Below are 22,957 nucleotides of genomic sequence, written 5' to 3' on the forward strand. Positions count from 1 at the left end.
AAACGGGGAGGTAAGTCATGAGGGGTTTTCTAGGATAGTGCCCCCTAGGTTAGGGCATTATAGAAATTATTTTAGAAAGTGGCCAACCCCTTTAATTTCCCAATTGTAAAGTTTGCAGACTATGTTGTTATAAAATTAAAGATTATTATTAGCATCTTGTGCTTGTTTAAGTGTTTATAGTAAATTGTATAAGTTTTTATGCAGTAAACATTTGTATTTTTGGCCATATGGGTATGCTGTTGACACTAATGCACCTCTTTCTCTGTTTGTATATGTATTTGTATTACCTATATACCTAGATTTTATATTAAATACTTCATACAAGGCACACACTCGGACTTTGCTGGTATTTTTATTTTATTATTATTCCTATTCAGAGTATATGCTCTGTAAAGGTGCAGAACCGTGCTATCAGTTTTGTACCAACAAATACCATACACATTATACATTGCAGATTTTTTTTTGCTTTATTTTCTAGAGTACTAGTAAAATCAGTAACATAGACAAACGTAAAAGCAGATGGAAAATAGAGTGCAAAAATAAAAATAAAATCCATGAATACTGAGTTACCCAATCTGCTCCCATCTTTATCATTACCACCAAAGTTACAAGTATACATTATTCTCCACACTACAGGGTCAACAGTTCAAGATATTACACAGAATATTAAAGTGTATTCATGGTTTTCTTGTCTTCATTCTACAATAACCCTTCCATTAAACTACTGCAACATACTGATTTCCCTTTTTGTTGTATATACCACTATCTACTTGCATCCATTATTGCATGACATACAATTATGTATGACCATGAGGCACAGGTACTTTACAAAGGGGAGAATTTTTCTTAGCTGTATATTTAAGCGGGACGCATCTTAGGCCACGTTCACACTTCAGTTACTTGGTCACTTCTTTTCATCAGGTATTGTGAGCCAAAGCCAAGTTCAGGTCAAAAACACCGAACAGGAGCAGATCTTTCCATTATACCTGATAGGCTTCACTACTGATGGAAATAACGGACCAAATAACTGAAGTGTGACGCATTCTTCTGGCTTCTATCTCACATCTGCATCTGCACATCTGCATTAATACATTCTGCAACTAATTCCGATTTCATAGGATTGTTTAATACACTAAGTGTAACCTCAACGTCTGAGGTTTTGTATAGTTACCATTCACATAACCTAGTGCGGAGCTATTTCATGTAAGCAAAAACTCCAGTCAAAAGTAATAAAACATATAGTATATAGGGGCAGATTTACTAATATTTACTGTAAACATAGGCCAGTCTAATGACGTTCCAAATGTATCACAGTTGCTCATGCTGAATGATACTTTACACTAGCTACTGATTGGATTACTTGCTGTCCTTTGCCAGTATGTTAATTCCCTCTCCGTACACAGGGTTTAGAAGGCAGATGGAGACAATTATGCACCAGCTATGTTTTGTTCGGGAGAAGAAAGAAGCATGGGCCCTTTACACAGTTGATGATTGGGAATAAATATTCCTACGAACGCTCATTTGCCCGATCATTGCCCTGTGTAAACATGCTTGTTTGCCCAGTCTTCGCAGACATTAAAAATCGTAGTCTGTTGGCAGGACTTTACCCTATGTAAACAGGGGATACAGTGCCCACAAATGCAATGTATGCAATTGTATGGGGAAGATCGTGCTAATTTACTTGCCACTCAACGAATGCCAACTGACATGTTGTATTGCTGTAGAGCGCTCGGCTATCTACGGAACTCGCATATAAATGAATGGAGCAGCTGCGAACATGTGCAACCGGTGCTACGGTCATTTCAGGGGAGCAGCAGGGGGTATGGGCCCCCGTTCTTGTGATCGGTGGGGGCCCCAGCAGTAGGACCCCTAGTGGTCTGATAGTTATCCCCTATCCTGTGAATAGGAAATAACTTTTACCTACCAGAATACCTCTTTAAGGGGACAAAAATCTGCCGTGTAAAAGGACGCTTAGGAGACCATCAATGTAAAATTTTGTTAAGACTGGAGTTTTTCTTATAGAAAACAAACTCTCACACATTGTGCATGTTCCTATGACTATCGTTTTTGAAGGCCACAGCTGAAATTTTCAATTCAAAATTTTTTTAACAGTATTTTCCTCTTTAGGCCACAACAAACCTTTGGGTATATGTATATACAAGGCATCTATGACAAAAACAGACTAAAACCTGCATATACAAGACTCATCTATATTTACAAAACTGTACCCACACATTCAAGTTCCCTCTTCCACTATTCCATCAGGAACTGTTTTTCTCACCCACAGGAATAAACTATACAAACAGGGGTTGACCAGAGGCTTCCATTTGGTACCAGTCACAATGTATCAGTATTATGATAAGGTTCATATTGAAACGGTCCCATGTAATGGAGTTTTGGTATGAACACATCGATTGGAATTCTTAAGCTGGCCATACTCATTAGACATAAGGAGACCTCCTGACTCTCCCTCAAAAGCAGATTTCGAGAGAGATACGGATCGGGCAGTTGGATTTCAATTGCTTACTCCCTTTGTTCTCCGGGAGATATAAGCCATTGGCAGAGGAGTGCGGGCATGGCTTCTTCTGCTGTGAGCTAACCTGAGGAGTCATGTGTATGAGGAAATCAGGAGTCATAACTGTTGGGCAAATAAGAGTTCGGTCAGCAGGCATCTTATGTGTATGGCTAGTCTTACAATGATGGATGGACATATAAAAAGAGTACTGTACTATTCAATTCAGATATGCAACAAGTTTCCACCACCACATCAGAGCAATACCATAGGCGCCATCTCCTCACAGTCCATTTGCTTCACCTCTTTTAGGTTGAAATCTTACACATTGTACAAATTAAGAAGCTATATTAAAAGATTAAGAGGATATTTTGCAAAAGCCTCTACATTTTTGTCTAGCGCAAGTGCTGTAGACATCTGTTTCACACATTTTTTACATTTTGCAATGTTTTAATTTGTTACTTAAGCTAAATGTATTACACATCAGTTAGAAATAAAAAAAAGACATAGCTAGAAATGGTCCACAGACTTTGTGAGGCATTTATTTTAGGATGCAATGTTACTGGAAAGAGCTCCTTCGATCCACTCCGTGTCTGATCTCTTAATCCCGAAATAGTACACGGCCCATAGGTCTTTAGCTTTCATAACCTATACGACCATTACATCTCATAATTATATACATACAATAAATATTCTTTATCATAAAGTAAAATATATATAGCTATATATAGAGAACAATATGCTTTGTACACTATGCAAAATGGCTGTGGCAGGTTACTGGTTATCCTGGCACAATATATACATAGAATATAGCAGAAGGGCTATGGGAATGCTATTCAGATGTGGTTATTGCTTTACAAAGAAAACGCAGCTCAAGCTTGGAGAGATGCTGCAGGCGTTCATTGTTAAAATGAGCATTAGATGAGGCAAAAAGTCACTTGAATCATACAGGTCAGTCATCTGGTAGATGATTTTGGTGGCCTAGTTCCTTCATAAGTGACATCCTATGGAGCTGTTGTGACCACCATGACAAAAGTGATAAATTCTTCTAGCAGAACGGCTTGGTGATTCTCGTGTAGATTCTTAGATATGTCCTTGCATATATCAGTATATTCTGCAATAATTAAATTATCTATATACCAAATGGTGACAAGATTGGTAAAGAACTGGGCATTGCTTTTCCATGAATGCTGCAATGCATCTCCCATTCCAGGCTCTTCTCTTCACTGATGGTGTGGGTTCCATTGAGTGTGGAGAACTGTGTTGAGATCTGGCATCAGGTGGGAGTAGCACAAGGAAAGCCTATATTACAACTAGGCTCTGTGTAACTTTGCAGCTGTGGCTGCCTGAGCTGTATGGAAACGATAAAGAAAAGAATTGGAGACGTAAGTACCAAATATCAAGTCACTGAACTGGTGCGATAGAGAAGAAACGACAGATAGAGAGCTAAGTGAAAAGGGCCGCTAATGGGAGAGGATAAAAGAGGGAAAGAAGGACGGAGAGAAGAAATTTACAGAGGAAAGCTACCATGGTATAGGGGAACGATCAGTATCGAATTTCCGTAATTTCTTCAGATGCATCACATATTCATACAGTCCATAAATATTGTATGATGTTTTAGTTTATTAGATGGATTCCTGCAAACATTTTATGGGAGTTAGAAAAAAAAATGGAACTAGTGGAGCTGATTTCTTAAAATGCTGAGGATTTCAGCTTTAAAAGGGGTCTAGAACTTGACAGCTGCCCTTTACTTGGTTTGTATTACTGTCTTTGGTATCATTATCATTACACACAGAACATGCCATTTATCACCTATTCACAGGATAGGTGAACAATGTCTGATCAATGGGGGATCCGACCTGCACGATCCCAAGAACCTGGTCTCCAGGTTCCCTGTGTAAATCAAGTGATAGTGCACATACATGACCAGCACTCCTTTCACTGTCTATGGGACTGGTGAATATACACAGGGGAGTTAGGGACCACTGTTCTTCGGGGCTGGCGATCATATTTATCATCTTGTCTATAAATGATAAATGCTCTTTATGTGAAAACCCCTTTAAAAAAAGGTTATTTGTAATTTATCTCATGACTACCAAACCCTGGCAGCAAGTTATTAGTTTATTGGCTCCATAGTCACCTACAAATGGGGCTGTCTACGGCTGGATCTTTGGGACCCATTATTGTGTCACAGCCTGGGCCCAACAGAAAAGCCTGGTACTCTGGCGGGCTGGTTGGTAATGCCCAACATCAACTCTTTACTGCACTTATTTTGTCTCTTAAAATGTATACCACTTCTGTTCTATGCTTAATGACAGGAAGGCCACGTGGCTATTTACAAGAACGCCATCTAACTCACTGTTGGTGTTGGATAATTTCATCCTAAATATCTTATGTTCATTTTCAGATGTCTTCTAAATAGCATATCTTACATGAGTGCTATCCTCTAACACAGGGCTGGCCAACCTGTGGCTCTCCAGCTGTTGTAAAACTACAATTCCCACCATGCCTTGCTGTAGGCTGATAGTTGTAGGCTGTCTGGGCATGCTAGGAGTTGTAGTTTTGCAACAGCTGGAGAGCCGCAGGTTGGCCAGCCCTGCTCTAACATAAAAACAACCTAAAACATTATAAAACAGTCACACATACATTCTGAACCTATTTACTGTTCTCCAAAACTATAAACTGCATTCCGTTGCAAAAAAAGTTTCAGCTATATTTTGTACAGCTATCATACGCATACATGAAGGGGAAGTAGCTTCTTACACTGTGGCTCAGACACACATGATGTTCGCCCCGTATTCCCCAGCGCTGTCACTGCTGTTGCTGCTGCTCCCTAGAGCCGTGCGCTCAGGAGAAGAGGGGAAGGTCTGAGGAGCTGGGGACGTGGGAGACGTAGGGGGGCTCGGGGTGGCACACATTGCTGGAAACAGAAAATGAGAATGAGATGATGCAGCAAGCATGAAGGGGTTAATGTGTGTAATAGTGTCTATGTTAGGCCTCTTTCACACAAGCGTGACGGATTGGCTATAGATGCGTTCAGAGTGCGTTCAGTGAAACTCGCACCATTTTGCAAGCAAGTTTAGTCAGTTTTGTCTGCGATTGCATTCAGTTGTTCAGTTTTTTCCACGTGGGTGCAATGGGTTGATGATTTTTTCACGCACGTGATAAAAAACGGAAGGTTTACAAACATCTCTTAGCAACCATCAGTCAAAAAAAACTTGAGTATTCCCCGCGGGTGCAATGCGTGATGCGAACGCATTGCGTCCACACTGAATCCTGACCTATTCATTTTAATGGGTCTGTGTACATGAGCGTTGTTGTTCATACATGACTTGTGCGTTGCGTGAAAAGCGCAGCATGTTCTATATTCAGCGTTTTTCACACAACGCTTGCCCCATAAAAGTGGGGCTGCGTGAAAATCAAGTGCGGATGAGATGTGTTTTTTCACGGAGGGTTGCTAAGAGATGTTGTTGGTAAACCTTCCGTTTTTTATCATGCGTGTGAAAAAAACGCATCAATGCACATTGCAATCGCAGGCAAAACTGAACTTGCTAAATCGCGCATTTTCAACTGAACGCATCCGGACCTAATCCGTATCGCTCATCTGCAAGGGGCCTTAGGAAAAAAAGGAGAAAAGGGATTTGGCACCTTATGCTCTTTCCAAACAAAACCTACCAGAATAAGATGAGAAAAGTGCAGACGGTGAAGACACTTTAGTACGCTTCTCTAGAGTTACAGAGAGTTTGTGCAATATTTCTTAACCTAAAGGTGACAGGCACAATAAGCATATTTAGGTATATATATCACAGTACAGGTCTTCTAAAGTGTATTAAAATCATCTAAGTATCCCCCCTGTCCACCTTATAAATACAGTAAACTGAAGTTTTATAACCTGGGTGAAGCGTCTTCAATCTGCCCAAGGGGCGGCGTTTCATCTCCACTTGCGCCCAGCCAGCCGCCCCCAACTGCCGTTTTTAAGCGCCGCCCAGCTCATCAATATTCACTTCGCTGGGTGGCTACTACTGTCCCCGACTTCACAAGATCCGGCGCATGCCCAATACAATCCCATTGCTGAAGATGAGACGGAGGCCGATGCCCATAGGATTGTATTGGGCATGCGCCGGATCTTGTGAAGTCAGGGACAGTAGTAGCCGCCCAGCGAAGTGAATATTGATGAGCTGGGCGGCGCTTAAAAACGGCAGTTGGGGGCGGCTGGCTGGGCGCAAGTGGAGATGAAACGCCGCCCCTTGGGCAGATTGAAGATGCTTCAACCAGGTTATAAAACTTCAGTTTACTGTATTTATAAGGTGACAGGGGGGATACTTAGATGATTTTAATACACTTTAGAAGACCTGTACTGTGATATATATACCTAAATATGCTTATTGGGCCTGTCAGTGTCCCTTTAAAATCTCTCTCATCCCATGTTATATCTGGTTATAGGACGTGGTTATACAAAATAACGGGACTGACTATCCTTTGTCCAAGTAGAAGCAGAATGTGATCCAACAAAACACCTGATTAGATGACACCTACCGGATAGTACTTCCTAGGAAAGACTCCAGTTACTGGTAATAATTATATTGTTTTAATATTGTTTGTGAAGAAAGATTCCATAGACACTGGTCATTGCATTAACTGTCTACATCAGTCCAGCCTCATCACCCTATAAATTTGATGTTTTTTCCTATGAAGTATGAATCATTGGAACAGAGAGCAAATACTGTTGCAGATTGATGCTACTTTCCAAAGGGCAGTAAGATAACGGCAGACTGTATATTGATGAAAGAGAACTATTTCAGCAATGTTATGAGTTGAGCACTCAAGTGTTTGAGCCATTCTATAGAGAAAATGACAGCCCTAGTTACTGCAGCTGATACCAGAGGGCTTCCTCATCCCCTATGTTCCTGATAGTTAATGAGACCATGTCTATAACAAAAGGAAAGCTAATTTGAGGAAGACAAATACTCAGAAACATCTCTAGGTCAGTCTACTGCACAATGCCAGGGATATAGAAAAAAGCCCCTGGACTGTGTCACCATCTGAACCCCTCTGTTCTTATTAAACTGGTACACAAAGGGTTGGCTTATTAAATTCACATGCGGTACGGAGTAAGTCTGATGCAATAGAAAACTCTATCTTCAGACGTCAATGAATACTAGTCATGTCTAGGATTTTTCTATATTTTATTGATCTCTTCCACTTTCACTTTTTAAGAGTACGAAACTTAGGAAAGAAGATTTTCCATTTGTGATAAATCTATTAAAGGGGTTGTCCGGGCTCAAAGCTGAACCTGGACATAACCCCTTCTTCCCCAACTCAGCCCCTCTGAGTTGAGCAACGGAGCATTTCATGGTCAGATGTTCCCCCTTGCCCAGGACAAGGGCTGTTGGTTTACCTTTTTACACTGCTAGGCTGACGCTTCCAGCTAGCAGCGCTAACGACCGCCCATTAGTGCCAGTCACGTCACCAGTCTCACTGTTAGGTGGAAGCCTCCGCCTAGCATAACCCGATACGTCACCAGATCTTAAGAAAAGGCCCAGAGCTTCAACTCACAGGGGCTGAAAGGGGGGTTGTGTCCATGTTCAGCTCTGACAACCCCTTTAAATATTTGTGCTGCCATAAATGGCTTCATCTAAGCCATGTCCTTACAGCATGGTTGTAGTTAATGTGATCTGATGAAAGCTGTGCCAAGAGCTGGTGGTGGTGGAAAAGTACAGCATTTCTTACCAGACAGAAGGCGACCACGACGAGAAGCTTCTGCAGCCAGAGTGCAGGATAACTCAATGCGCTTCTCCTGCTCCTGAAGCTGAGATTCAGGATCTGGAGGTAACTCCATCTCAGAGTCACTCAATGGAATAACATTCTGCAAACTTAAAAACAGACAGAGAAGACATAGCATGCATAAGTATGATGAGCTGAATCTTTAGTCATTACCAAACACCTTGTCTGCATTTAAGAACAATCTAAGGGTACTTTCACACCAGCGTTATTCTTTTTCAGTATTCAGTTCCGTCCTAGGTGCTCAATACCTGAAAAAAAATGATCAGTTTCATGCATTCTGAATGGAGAGTAATCAGTTCAGGATGCATCAGTTCAGTCCCTCTTTACAGTATTTGGCCAGAGAAAATACTGCAGCATGCTGCAGTATTTTCTCCGTTCAAAATTTCGGAACCTCTTTCTGAAATGCTTTTAGAGGGGACCCAACCTTCTCTTTGATGTCCACATACCCTAACAGGACAGAGGTTGTCTTCATGAGACAACTACTTAAATTTGCTGAAACTGGAACACCCCTTGAAATGTGCTTTGGATTCCCTTAATGGAAGCAGATTCACAGATTCACAGTAAATCTTAAAAGGGTTTTCTGGGTTGTAGATATTGACGACCTATCTTCCGTGTAGGACATAAATATCAGTTCAGTGGAGGTCCAGAACCCCCACCAATCAGTTTGCAGCAGCAGCAACCTGGAGCTGGAAGTAGAAAAATCCATTGATTGTGCAGTGGCTATACAGGTTACTGCAGTACAGCTCCAATCCTTCCGAGAAAAGCTGATCAGTGTGGGTTCTGGGTGTTGGACCTCCACCAATCTAATAATAATGACCTATCCCGAAGACAGGTCATCGACATCTAGAACCCGGAAAAACTCTCTAATATTTGCTGTGAATTCCAGAGCACATTTCAAGGGGTATTGCAGTTTCAGCAAATGGCTGTCTCATAAAGATAACACTTGTCTTATTAGGTCATATGGACATCAGAGAGAAGGGTACCCTGTTAGGCACCCCTCTAAAAGGCACTTTTTGAGAGTGGCTCCTATTCTTATGGACTTGATCTGTCCCTGTGTTACACAAATGAGCTTTAATCTGAATGGCCTCCATGTAATACTACTGCAGCTGTAAGATAAATTGTACCTAGCGCAATCCGTTAATCACCCTCTGGGCTGCATTCGGAAAGGTGGTGTCTCTCATGAGACAACCCCTTTATTTGTATCTTTTGTATAATGAAAAGCTAAATAATTTTCCAATATTCATTCTCTATCAGTTCCTCACGGTTTTTAACCCCTTGGCGTCAAAGTTGGATGGCAGAAGTCGAGGCTTTAAACATAACTGGCAGGTGACTGTTGTATTATATAGCAGACACCTGCAGGTAGGGTCTCTGGTCAGAGACAGAGATGCTGTAGTCAATAGTGACCCTTTCTCCTTCAATAAGACCCCCAACCCCTACAGTGAAATTGAGAGTTCCGATCAGCTCACAAAAACAAAAAAATATATAAAAAATTTATTATCTCTTTCCCGTTTTTTTACATATAGAGATAAACAATATAAAAATAAACATAATTACTATTTCTGCAAATGAATATGTCCAAACTAATATAGAAATATTTCTCCTGTGTAGTGAACACTGTAATGGAAAAAAGCTAACCAATTCACATTTTTGGTCACCTCACGCCTCACAATTTTTTTTACACAAAGTAATCAAAAAGTCGTATGTACTACAAAATTTGTACCAATAAAAACTGCAGCTCTGTAAAGGGAAATACAAAAAAGTTTGGTTTCAGAAAAGTGGTGCCTATTGAATACTGGTTCTGTTTGCTTAATTAAGTACAATTTAAAGATAAACGTAAAATTATGGTGGCTCACCTGGTTGTGATCATGTGTTGGGTGCTCCGTCTCTATCTGATTCACCCAATCAGTGTGTATAATAGATAATTGTATTGTATAGATAGGCACTCCACATCTAGTCGCACGCAGAGAGATATACTAAAATACTAAGTATTTTATTAGTAGTAAAAAAACAAGCAATATATGGAACACACTGGGTATAATTAAAAGGATATAATTAAAAATTTATTGATTAAGAACAAAACTAAGAATTAAAATGGTGTCTCCTTTGTATTTTGAATGCTAGTCAAATAAAGATATAATATCTTTCTAGAATGTCTGGAGAAAGGTACATTAAAAGTCTAATGCGTAATAGCAGCTTGTTGCCGTCCTTGTTATTATATCGTCTTGCTTATGAAATCTAATATACCGTAAGTAATTTTGTCTCTTCCTGAAATGAAAAATAAATGAATAAACAGAAAGCATCAGTGTTTTTTGGTAGATGATATCAACTGTTTGCCGTCCTTATGGGTGTATCCTCCTCTTAATTTTCACAAGGGTAATTGGGTCCTTGTGGCAAACAATGTATCTTTTAATGTTACCAACTGCATATATAATGTACTTATAGGCAGTGGTTTAGTATATTGATCGCCACAAACAATAGGTTCTTGGAAAATGCAGGATCTATTGATATAGGGCAAAGTTCAAAGTTTGTTGATATAAAACAAAGTTCATTCCGTAGGCAGTTGGGTCCCACGTGGCTGTGCTTGCAATACGCAAACTGCCGTTACCTGTATCATTGTCTTCACAGCTGAACGCCGCTCATACGGACCCGGCTTCCCTCTTTGGGATTCCCCGATGTGTGTACCGCGTTGGTATGACGTCACTCCTCCAGTGTCACACATGTAATATGCCGGTCTTATTTGACTAGTTCGCCGATCGCATAAAATGACAATGTTTTAGTTGGAAGCGCTTCCAAAAATAGATTGGGCAAATGTGATAATTTTTCACCAGACGCGTTTCGGAGTCCCGATCTGACTCCTTCCTCAGTGGTTACCCGCATTTCTCATGAGGCTCCTTTTATACACTATCCTTGGTTACACCAAAAATCTGGAGTGGATACATCTTCATTTTCAAACAGTTTATAGTTTTTATTTATATTGGTGTTTCCCAGAGTAATTACATATCCACCATTCTTAGTTATCAAGAGTTCTTGTTAAATGGTACCTCACATCACAGGCTTACATTCCAGACCTATTGTTTGTGGCGATCAATATACTAAACCACTGCCTATAAATACATTATATATGCAGTTGGTAAAATTAAAAGATACATCGTTTGCCACAAGCACACAATTAGCCTTGTGAAAATTAAGAGGAGGATACATCCATAAGGACGGCAAACAGTTGATATCATCTACCAAAAAACACTGATGCTTTCTGTTTATTCGTTTATTTTTCATTTCAGGAAGAGACAAAATTACTTACGGTATATTAGATTTCATTAGACTTTTAATGTACTGGTACCTTTCTCCAGGCATTCTAGGAAGATATTATGATATCTCTATTTGACTAGCATTTGATATACAAAGGAGACACCATTTACTTTTTAATTCTTAGTTTTATTCTTAATCAATACATTTTTTATTATATCCAGTGCACTCCATATTTTGCATTTTTTTTTTTTTTACAAATAAAATACTTAGTATTTACATATCTCTCTGCGTGCGAATAGATGTGGAGTGCCTATCTATACAATACAAATAACAATTATTACCAGTCCATACTTAGTCTTCTACATATAAAAGGTATGTGATTTAACTAAACATGTCCAACCTTGATTTGGCGATAAGTGTTTTTATCCGTTCCACCTTCCTCTGCTTCTCCTGCATCTCCTCTGGGCTCAGAGGGCTGTCAGGTTCCATATCAATGTAACGCTCTGGAATGAGCACCTTGTCTGGGGTGGAGAGCTGAGACATAGAGACGGACATACAAAGTGTGATACATACTGTGCAAATGATACAGCCTGCACACAATGTACAAGGTGTCAGAGATGTTAGTAATGGCGTGCATTGTGACCATAGTGACTTGTATACAACATATGTGGAACACAAGTATGGGAATGTTCATGTTACACACATCGGTATATGGTAAAGTGGGAAAATCTGATATAAAATTTGGGGATTGGCACCTTGTCTGGTGTGCTGATCTGAAACACAGAGGGGAACAGTTATGTTGGTAAAACAGGAAAAGGTTAACCGGAAAATAGATAAAATTTGTGCGACAGGAAGAATAATGTAAGTAAATGATTGAGGTAGGAGAAGGGGGTAGGAATTATACAGGCGAGTTAGAAAAAGGTGACAAAGATATACAGGTCCTTCTAAAAAAATTAGCATATTGTGATAAAGTTTATTATTTTCTGTAATGTACTGATAAACATTAGACTTTCATATATTTTAGATTCATTACACACCAACTGAAGTAGTTCAAGCCTTTTATTGTTTTAATATTGATGATTTTGGCATACAGCTCATGAAAACCCAAAATTCCCATCTCAAAAAATTAGCATATCGTGAAAAGGTTCTCTAAACGAGCTATTAACCTAATCATCTGAATCAACTAATTAACTCTAAACACCTGCAAAAGATTCCTGAGGCTTTTAAAAACTCCCAGCCTGGTTCATTACTCAAAACCGCAATCATGGGTAAGACTGCCGACCTGACTGCTGTCCAGAAGGCCATCATTGACACCCTCAAGCAAGAGGGTAAGACACAGAAAGAAATTTCTGAACGAATAGGCTGTTCCCAGAGTGCTGTATCAAGGCACCTCAGTGGGAAGTCTGTGGGAAGGAAAAAGTGTGGCAGAAAACGCTGCACAACAAGAAGAGGTGACCGGACCCTGAGGAAGATTGTGGAGAAGGACCGATTCCAGACCTTGGGGGACCTGCGGAAGCAGTGGACTGAGTCTGGCGTAGAAACATCCAGAGCCACCGTGTACAGGCAATGGGCTACAGGTGCCGCATTCCCCAGAAACAGCGGCAGAAGCGCCTGACTTGGGCTACAGAGAAGCAGCACTGGACTGTTGCATGTCATTCGGAAATCAAGGTGCCAGAGTCTGGAGGAAGACTGGGGAGAGGGAGATGCCAAAATGCCTGAAGTCCAGTGTCAAGTACCCACAGTCAGTGATTGTCTGGGGTGCCATGTCAGCTGCTGGTGTTGGTCCACTGTGTTTTATCAAGGGCAGGGTCAATGCAGCTAGCTATCAGGAGATTTTGGAGCACTTCATGCTTCCATCTGCTGAAAAGCTTTATGGAGATGAAGATTTCATTTTTCAGCACGACCTGGCACCTGCTCACAGTGCCAAAACCACTGGTAAATGGTTTACTGACCATGGTATTACTGTGCTCAATTGGCCTTCCAACTCTCCTGACCTGAACCCCATAGAGAATCTGTGGGATATTGGGAAGAGAAAGTTGAGAGACGCAAGACCCAACACTCTGGATGAGCTTAAGGCCGCTATCGAAGCATCCTGGGCCTCCATAACACCTCAGCAGTGCCACAGGCTGATTGCCTCCATGCCACGCCGCATTGAAGCAGTCATTTCTGCAAAAGGATTCCCGACCAAGTACTGAGTGCATAACTGAACATAATTATTTGAAGGTTGACTTTTTTGGTATTAAAAACACTTTTCTTTTATTGGTCGGATGAAATATGCTAATTTTTTTAGATAGGAAATTTGGGTTTTCATGAGCTGTATGCCAAAATCATCAATATTAAAACAATAAAAGGCTTGAACTACTTCAGTTGGTGTGTAATGAATCTAAAATATATGAAAGTCTAATGTTTATCAGTACATTACACAAAATAATGAACTTTATCACAATATGCCAATTTTTTTAGAAGGACCTGTATGTAAGGTATTTTATTAAGATAACTACCTCTCTGTTGATATCCACATCAAAGCCCTGAGGATCCAGCTCCATTTTGCGCAGACGGGCAATTTCTTCTCGTGGAGATTCATATACCCTTTGGGTCTCTTGGGATCGGATAGCAGCTTCGAGGTCTGAAATGTCTACCTCATGAATGCTACGATGTCTCCGCACCTGTCACCAAGGAGTAAAGTGATCAGCGTCCATAGGCAGCCTACAGGGCACATGGATGAATTTGCTTGGTATAGGTAGAAATATGGAAAGTAAAGCTTGACTCACCACTCGGTATGAGCCTGCTGGTTTTGCAGTGCTGGGTTCTGTCGGCTGACCAGAAGGGAGCTGAAGACTCCGTCTCTTCTCTTTCATTGAGCCACTTTGATGACGCTTCATTCGATCAATCTGTTCCTCCACACTCATTTTAGACTTTACTTCACTGGGAAACAGTGCACTCTTTGGACGCTCCTATTAAGAACATTAATATGTTGTTGTTTTTTATCTTCTATTTACTGGTTACGGTTCACCAATGTGTTTGTAAGATGATTATATGACTATGATTATTAATATAGCCTTTGTAGAAATTCTGCACCATTTTCTACATTTTTTAAGGTATGCCCTCTTGTTTACAAAGTCTTTTCAGTTGGCCATAAAATGGCTGCTGATGGAGGGTCATGTGACCAGGCAAATCACCTCCATGTGATGTCTTCCTTCATTCAAACACACTGTACCTGCATTAAACTTCCAACAGAACAAGTACAGATGACAGGTGCAGTGTATTTGAATGGAGAAGACATTGCATGGAGGTGATTTGATTAGTCACATGACCCTCCATCGGCAGCCATTTTTTGGACAGGATCTCTGTGTGGACAACAGAAAAGACTGTGTAAACAAGGGGCATACCTGACAAAATCTAGAAAATGGTGCAGAATTTCAACAAGAACTACATTAGTAAGAGCCATATAATCATCCCACAAACACATTGGTCAACAGTAACCAAAAAGTGGCCAAACCCTTTAACATTAATATGTTAATTTTCAAGTTCAATCCATGAAGTTCAAATCCATCAACACCAGCCTACACAAATCTGGCCAGCAAATACAGGGGTGGATCTGTCAGGTGTAACCCAGGCCTTATAAACCGATTGTGGATTTACATGTATTTCCACAACTGCTATAAAACATCAGCAGAAACTGCATGTATGAATTTTACCATCGTAGTCCAATGGTGCAACTCTGTCATACTATTACCACGCACGTAAGAACAGCTTGAAAGTTGTCCTGTCTTCTCCTCTCAACTTCCCTAGTCATTGAACACACTAAAACCCAGCAGAACACACAAGCTTCCCAAGTAGTCACAGAACACCCCCCCCCTCCCCCCCCAGTAACACAGTAGGAAACCAATAGTATAAATCCAAAAGAAAAGTCAAGTAGAATGCTCTTACCCGTGAGATTTGTCCATTTGACGTGTGACTACCCCCTCGTCTCACCACGGCTGGTTTTGTCACTGGTCCTTCTTCATTTGGTGACTTAGTTCGTGGAGGGACAATTCCAACTTAAAAGACGTATTAGAGGATAATACGTAAAAATAAATCTCACCAAATCCCAGTATAATAACTTTTCATTATAACTATATGTTTATTACCTTTATTGATAGCCTGCTGCTTCTCATTCTCTGGGTCTGGCTTTGTCTGCATGGAAGGGACTCCTTCATTGGGGAGAGATGTGGAGAGATGAGGTGACTCTCTCTTATATGACTCTAAACTTGACTTCAACTGCAAAATGAAATTGATCATTAAGAAAAACAGTTCGTGAAAAGTAAGTTACCAACACGCCAAGAGAATACTTTAAAAATACAAATAAAGATTACGTTATTTGTGGAGAAACCAATAGGTCTCACATTTTTCATATTTTCTCTTAATAAGATTAATTCACACAACCATATGGTCCACAATGTACGGGCACTGGCTGTGTGCACTCTATGGTGCGGATGTGGAGCCACTGACTTGAAATTGAAACGTAATTTTTTTTTTTTACGTTTTTGTAGTTTTAGAAAAATTTCTAAAAGTCTCTGCATTGTTATATTACCATTACGATTTTGTAGATCCGTTTACAGATCTGTGTAGGCACTCTTTTTATGCGGGGTGATCTGTTGTTTTTATTAATACTATTTGAAGTAGTTATGACTTTTTAATATTTTTTTTCATCCAATTTTTTTTAAGGAAATCAAAAACCATTGATTCAGTTACTTTGATTCATATTTCTGTTCACCATACTGGATAAATACTTTTAAAACGTAATGGTTTGACCATTTGTGGACACAGCGTTGAAAATTATGTTTATTTAGGAAGGGGGGGTTATTTTTAAAACTTTTTTTTTTTACTTTATTTTTATCCTCCCAAGGATAATTGAACATGTGAACATTGGATTGCTTATACCAAAAACTGCAATAAAATAATACTGTAGTCTATGGTTTATGGGCTATGTTCCTATTTAGCACTGGCCACAGTTCCGAGTTGCTATAGTAAACAAGCGGCTCCTGTGATCTCATTGCAGATAGCAGGGCCGGGCCCTTGGTCGCCAGAGGGAGCCCCCTCACTCTAAATGACCTCTCAGATGTTTTGGTTGCAATTGATCATGGCATCTCAGAGGTTTAAAAGGTTTTCTGAGATTTAAATGCTGATGACCTATCTTCTGGATAGCAAATGAAGAGAGGTAAAGGCAGCATCTCCAGTGAATCCTTTATTGGACGGACTTTACAGAAAGTGTGCTGCTTAATTTTATGGCACACTTTCTATAAAGTCCGTCCAATAAAGAATTCACTGGAGATGCTGCCGCTACCTCACTTCATTTGCTATACGGTCGACTGCTGAGGATCTGCGGTTGTGGCTCGGCTGTTGTATTACCGGGGTGGCCATTTACGTCCATAGGTGCTGCTCTACAAACACTTTTGTTTACTATATTATGGATAGGTAATAAGTATCTAATCGGTGGGGGTCTGACACCTGATATACCTGCAAATCAGGTATTTGAGAAGGCACCAGTGCTCCTGTGAGCACAGTGGCCTTCTCCGTGCACACCAAACACAGCAACGTACATTGTATAGCGGCTGTGCTTGGTATCGCAGCTCAGCCTCATTCACTTCTGTGGGGCTGAGCTGCTCATAGGCAACGTGACTGATGATGTCATCACTGGGCTAGGGGAAGCTGTGAGAAGGCCACAGCTCTACTGCGAGAGCCACTGCCTGCTTGAACAGCTGATTAGCGGGGGTCCCGGGAGTCGGACCCCCACCGATCAGGTGCTGATGACCAATGCCGAGGATAGGTCATTAGTATTTAAGTCTCGCAAAACCTCTTTAAGTGTCCATGATTGGAGTTGTCTGACCATAGACACTACTGCCGGTTGTCTGCTTTGTAAAACAATCGTTACCCACTGGCTATAGCACTGGCTCAGCTCCTGGGCTGACACCATATTTAAACCGCTGATATTCAACATAAATGCATGGGGGATGTTGGGAAGCTGGTAACGTTTACATAATGAGGTGGATACATATCAATAAAAATGAACTGATAATACTGTTCAAACAGTACCCCTTGGAAAGATAAAAATGTGATTCCATGCAGAAAACTGCTCTAACTAAAATTGCCGAATCCCTTCTTTCCACATGAACCCTGCCCTGAAAAGCCTCTGTGGCTTTTTTTAGGAACATCTCAACATAAATAGTTCAACAGTATTAGGCCTCATGCACACGACCGTCCCGTTTTTTTTTGCAGTCCGCAAACCGCAAAAAACGGAAGCCGTCCGTGTGCCTTCCGTAATTTGCGGAACGGAACGGGCGGCCGTCAATATAAATGCCTATTCTTGTCCGCAAAGCGCGGACAAGAATAGGACATGTTATATTTTTTTTGCGGGGCTGTCCGCATCTTTTGTGGCCCCATTGAAGTGGCTCGGATGCGGACCCAAACAACGGCCATGTGCATGAGGCCTTAAAGTGATATCATGATTTACCAGTTGGACTCTCACATTTGTTCCATGTGGATTCTAATGGTGTTCTTATAGGTTACTGGTTATCCGGCACCAGAGGCATCTCACTCAGCCAACCAGTCCCCTGCTCTATAATAACAGGGAGCAAGAACTGCGAAACTTGACTAGTCCTCTTTCAAAGCTTTTTAAAGGGCACCTGTCATGCATTTTATGCTGCCCTGAATGAGCTGCCAGCATTATACAGTAAAGTCTCAGAAACCACTTCACAATAGCAGCTAAGTGACAGATTGCTGAAATCATTGAGGGAAGCAAAATGTGGATAAGAGGGGAGAACCTCACATGCTACTAGAAAGAGTCACTCACCACTAAATAGTCATCCATGTGGAGTTTGCCATCATTAGTGGCTATAATAGGTTTTGAATCACATAACTACGATAGCAAAAAAAACTGAATAAAACGCCCACCTTGTTTTCTGGAAAGAAGGCCCAAGCTTACATAAAAAGAAAACTAAAATCTGTATTCTAATTCATGACACTGGCAAACTTGCACGTATAATTGAGGGATTTTGACAATTTGGACACTGTGCACAAAACTCAAAGGGGCTGTATATATTTTAAATGGATAAAACTCTTACGTCATTAAGACAAAAAGGCTATTTTGCAATATAGACCTACATTAATTTATGGATGTTTCATTGTAATGAAACAGGGATACAGGGATACATGTACAGTATTTGTGTTTCTTTTAATAAAAGGATGGATGTCATATAGATCATTCCTCCTGTAGAGAGGTGAGATATTAGAGTGGGCTTGGCCATCACCTCTTACATGATAGCCATTTATTTCAATGGCCAGTATGTGACATGTGGCCAGTCACAACTGCCTCTCCAATATCAGCTGTTGACTGTGGGTTTCAGATATCAGACCTGTCACTGTAAGGCTTCCTGCACACATTGTGGATTACATAAGTTTTTTCCAAGCAGATTCTCATGCAGAAAAAATGCTGTGTAATTCAGTGCCAGCAAAGTGAAAGAGATTTGACAAATCTCGTGTGCACTTGGCATTTTTCTTCTGTGCGGAAATTGACCTGTCGTGCTGTGGTACGGTGGTTTTACCATAGACTTCAAAAAGTCCCTCCTAAATGTGAGTCTGCTGAACTGTAGTCATATAATTCCGTGACTACACTTCAGTAGACTCATGGTTAGGAAGGAATTCACAACATCATAAATCATCATGGTGCTGCAAATCCACTTCAGATGAGCAGTGTCCGGAATGGGAAATAGAGCTCCCACATGGAGCCGACATCCTAGTCTAAAACTAAAGGTCCTATTACACGGACCGATAATCAGGCCAATTATTGGGAATGAACGTTTGTAAAAACACTCATTCCTGATAACTGCCCTGTTCAAGGATGCCAGTGATCACAAGCAAACGCTCGCTCAACGGGTGATCTTGTCTTTCAGCCAGCGCCTAAAATCATCATCATCTCTGTGCAGCAGATCGTGGTGTGTAAACAGCCATCTGCTGTCCAGGAACAATGACTATATATGGGGACAACCAATCCCTGCGGCGATCTCTTGTCCCCATACAGCAGATAATACAGTAAATGCAGCCAACGTCTCTGCTGACAATCAGGTATTTATCTGGAACATTTGGGTAGTTACCAAAAACATCAGTCCATGTCATGCCAACTTTGGCTACTTTCACACTGCTGTTTCTGGGTCCGCCCTGTGAGATCCGTTTCAAGGCTCTCACAAGCGGCCTAAAACGGATCAGTTCAGCCCCAATGCATTCTGAATGGATAAGGATCCGTTCAGAATGCATCAGTTTGCCTCCGTTCAGCCTCCATTCCGCTCTGTAGGCGGACACCAAAACGCTGCTTGCAGCGTTTTGAAACTGAGCCAAACAATGTAAGTCAATGGGGGACGGATCCGCTTTTACTGACACAATATGGTGCAATTGAAATCGGATCCGCCTCCCATTGACTTTCAATGTAAGTCAAAACGTATCCGTTCTGAACGGATACAAGCGTTTGGATTATAGGTGCGTATAAAGGCTACTTTCACACCTGTGTTAGTTGTGGATCCGTCTGGTATCTGCACAGACGGATCCACAACTAACACAGGTGTGAAAGTAGCCTTTATTGTTGGAGACAATCCTTTTGCAAAACATGTAGGCTTACTAAACTTGAGAAAGCTCAGTGCATGGTACTCTACTGTATGTTATTATTCAATGTATATGCTAGAGGAAAATTAACAAATTCGGTTCCCAAAGTAAAGTTATATTAGGAAATACATTTAGCAATGCAAATCTACCAGAATTCTAGCAGACATGCTGTGTGCCATATTTTTTCATCTTAGACACGTTCTCTGCCTCTCTCGGCAAGCTGGCGTGACTTAATGGGAAATGGGTGTAGGATAGGTCATCAATAGGAAAAAAAAAAGCAGACAACCACTTTAACCACTTAACAGTTTTGCCGGAGTCCAGCTCCTGCAGTGGGAAGAGTAGCTAACTGGAGGGGGAGGGCTGTTGCTTTAGATGGTGATATCTCCTGAATGGTTAACAGCTAGAAACATGCAACTAGTCTTGTTTAAAAGCTGACAGTCGATGCTTTCATACAACTGACGGCTAAAGTCCAAGCAACAGAGGAGAAATCAGTGTTAGAAATAGAGATGGGAATAATCGCGGGTAAAACCTGTTTTTACTTTCACTTTCAGCTGCATTAACAGCATTCCCATTTCTATCAGTGATATCTTCCCCTGTACTTAACATATTGCTGTCATTCTTGTATTGTCTGAAAGCTTGGAAGGTCAGCTTTCAAGAACAGCTGCATGTTTCTAGCTGCTACCATTCATGAGATAGCAGCATCTAGCAGCCCTCTCCCCTCCAGTCAGCTACTTTTCCCACTGCTGGAGCTGGACTGGGACAATACAGTTAGGGGGTTAACATATTTAACTAGACCCAATTTCCAAAACTGGACAGAGTGATGTAGAAATGCAAAAATATTTTGCCCAAATAATCCCACAAAGTCGCAAAAGCTCTATTTTGTGACATTTTAAAGCCAGAATTCTTGAGAACAGGGCAAGATAAACTCCATTCTAAATCTTGGACAGGATTAGTAAACCTAATCCATTGTGTACTTTTATCTTTTACCATTTTAGACACAGACATTGCCTGCTAGCATCTTATACCTGCTATTGTATGGATAACTTTAGAGTGTCAGTCATTAAAAAATTAAGAGGAACACTTTGAAAAACCATGTGGATAATTTGACTTGCATATTTTACTCACCTGAAGAACATACAGGTCCTTCTAAAAAAATTTGCATATTGTGATAAAGTTCATTATTTTCTGTAATGTACTGATAAACATTAGACTTTCATATATTTTAGATTCATTACACACAACTGAAGTAGTTCAAGCCTTTTTATTGTTTTAATATTGATGATTTTGGCATACAGCTCATGAAAACCCAAAATTCCTATCTAAAAAAATTAGCATATCATGAAAAGGTTCTCTAAACGAGCTATTAACCTAATCATCTGAATCAACTAAAAACTCCCAGCCTGGTTCATTACTCAAAACCCGCAATCATGGGTAAGACTGCCGACCTGACTGCTGTCCAGAAGGCCATCATTGACACCCTCAAGCAAGAGGGTAAGACACAGAAAGAAATTTCTGAACGAATAGGCTGTTCCCAGAGTGCTGTATCAAGGCACCTCAGTGGGAAGTCTGTGGGAAGGGAAAAGTGTGGCAGAAAACGCTGCACAACGAGAAGAGGTGACCGGACCCTGAGGAAGATTGTGGAGAAGGACCGATTCCAGACCTTGAGGGACCTGCGGAAGCAGTGGACTGAGTCTGCAGTAGAAACATCCAGAGCCACCGTGTACAGGCGTGTGCAGGAAATGGGCTACAGGTGCCGCATTCCCCAGGTCAAGCCACTTTTGAACCAGAAACAGCGGCAGAAGCGCCTGACCTGGGCTACAGAGAAGCAGCACTGGACTGTTGCATGTCATTCGGAAATCAAGGTGCCAGAGTCTGGAGGAAGACTGGGGAGAGGGAAATGCCAAAATGCCTGAAGTCCAGTATCAAGTACCCACAGTCAGTGATGGTCTAGGGGTGCCATGTCAGCTGCTGGTGTTGGTCCACTGTGTTTTATCAAGGGCAGGGTCAATGCAGCTAGCTATCAGGAGATTTTGGAGCACTTCATGCTTCCATCTGCTGAAAGCTTTATGGAGATGAAGATTTCATTTTTCAGCACGACCTGGCACCTGCTCACAGTGCCAAAACCACTGGTAAATGGTTTACTGACCATGGTATTACTGTGCTCAATTGGCCTGCCAACTCTCCTGACCTGAACCCCATAGAGAATCTGTGGGATATTGGGAAGAGAAAGTTGAGAGACGCAAGACCCAACACTCTGGATGAGCTTAAAGGGCTTCTGTCACCCCACTAAAGTGATTTTTTTTTTTTGGGCTAGTGAAATTAGTTATATTGCGATATATCACAATATAATTGTGTTACTTACTTTGATCCAGCAGTTTCTGCAAAAAACGAAGTTTTATAATATGTAAATTCGGTCTCTAACAGCAAGTAGGGCGGCTACTTGCTGCTAGCTGCTGCAGAAATCCGCCCCCTCGTCGTGTTGATTGACAGGGCCAGCCGGGATCTCCTCCTCCGGCCAGCCCTGTCGGCATTTCAAAAATCGCGCGCCTCTGTTGATTCGGCGCAGGCGCTCTGAGATGAGGAGGCTCGTCTCCTCAGCACTCCCTCAGTGCGCCTGCGCCGATGACGTCTTCTATTTCGGTGATGTCATCGGCGCAGGCGCACTGAGGGAGTGCTGAGGAGACGAGCCTCCTCATCTCAGAGCGCCTGCGCCGAATCAACAGAGTCGCGCGATTTTTGAAATGCCGACAGGGCTGGCCGGAGGAGGAGATCCCGGCT

At 41.3% G+C, this 22,957-nt stretch overlaps 1 protein-coding gene across 1 annotated transcript in view; it reads right to left on the reverse strand.

Annotated features, from left to right (window-relative positions):
• Positions 1-444: 444 nt before the first annotated feature.
• Positions 445-22,957, reverse strand: part of PLEKHA6 (pleckstrin homology domain containing A6) — a 111,735-nt gene continuing 89,222 nt past the window's right edge. The window contains 9 exon segments of the mRNA XM_044288408.1: positions 445-3,863; positions 5,276-5,432; positions 8,243-8,385; positions 11,946-12,079; positions 12,301-12,318; positions 14,047-14,211; positions 14,317-14,499; positions 15,476-15,585; positions 15,676-15,805. Coding sequence (XP_044144343.1) covers positions 5,284-5,432; positions 8,243-8,385; positions 11,946-12,079; positions 12,301-12,318; positions 14,047-14,211; positions 14,317-14,499; positions 15,476-15,585; positions 15,676-15,805 — 1,032 coding nt within the window. The 3' untranslated portion in view covers positions 445-3,863; positions 5,276-5,283.

The sequence above is a fragment of the Bufo gargarizans genome, chromosome 3 (assembly GCF_014858855.1).
Source record: "Bufo gargarizans isolate SCDJY-AF-19 chromosome 3, ASM1485885v1, whole genome shotgun sequence".
NCBI classification, from domain to species: domain Eukaryota; kingdom Metazoa; phylum Chordata; class Amphibia; order Anura; family Bufonidae; genus Bufo; species Bufo gargarizans.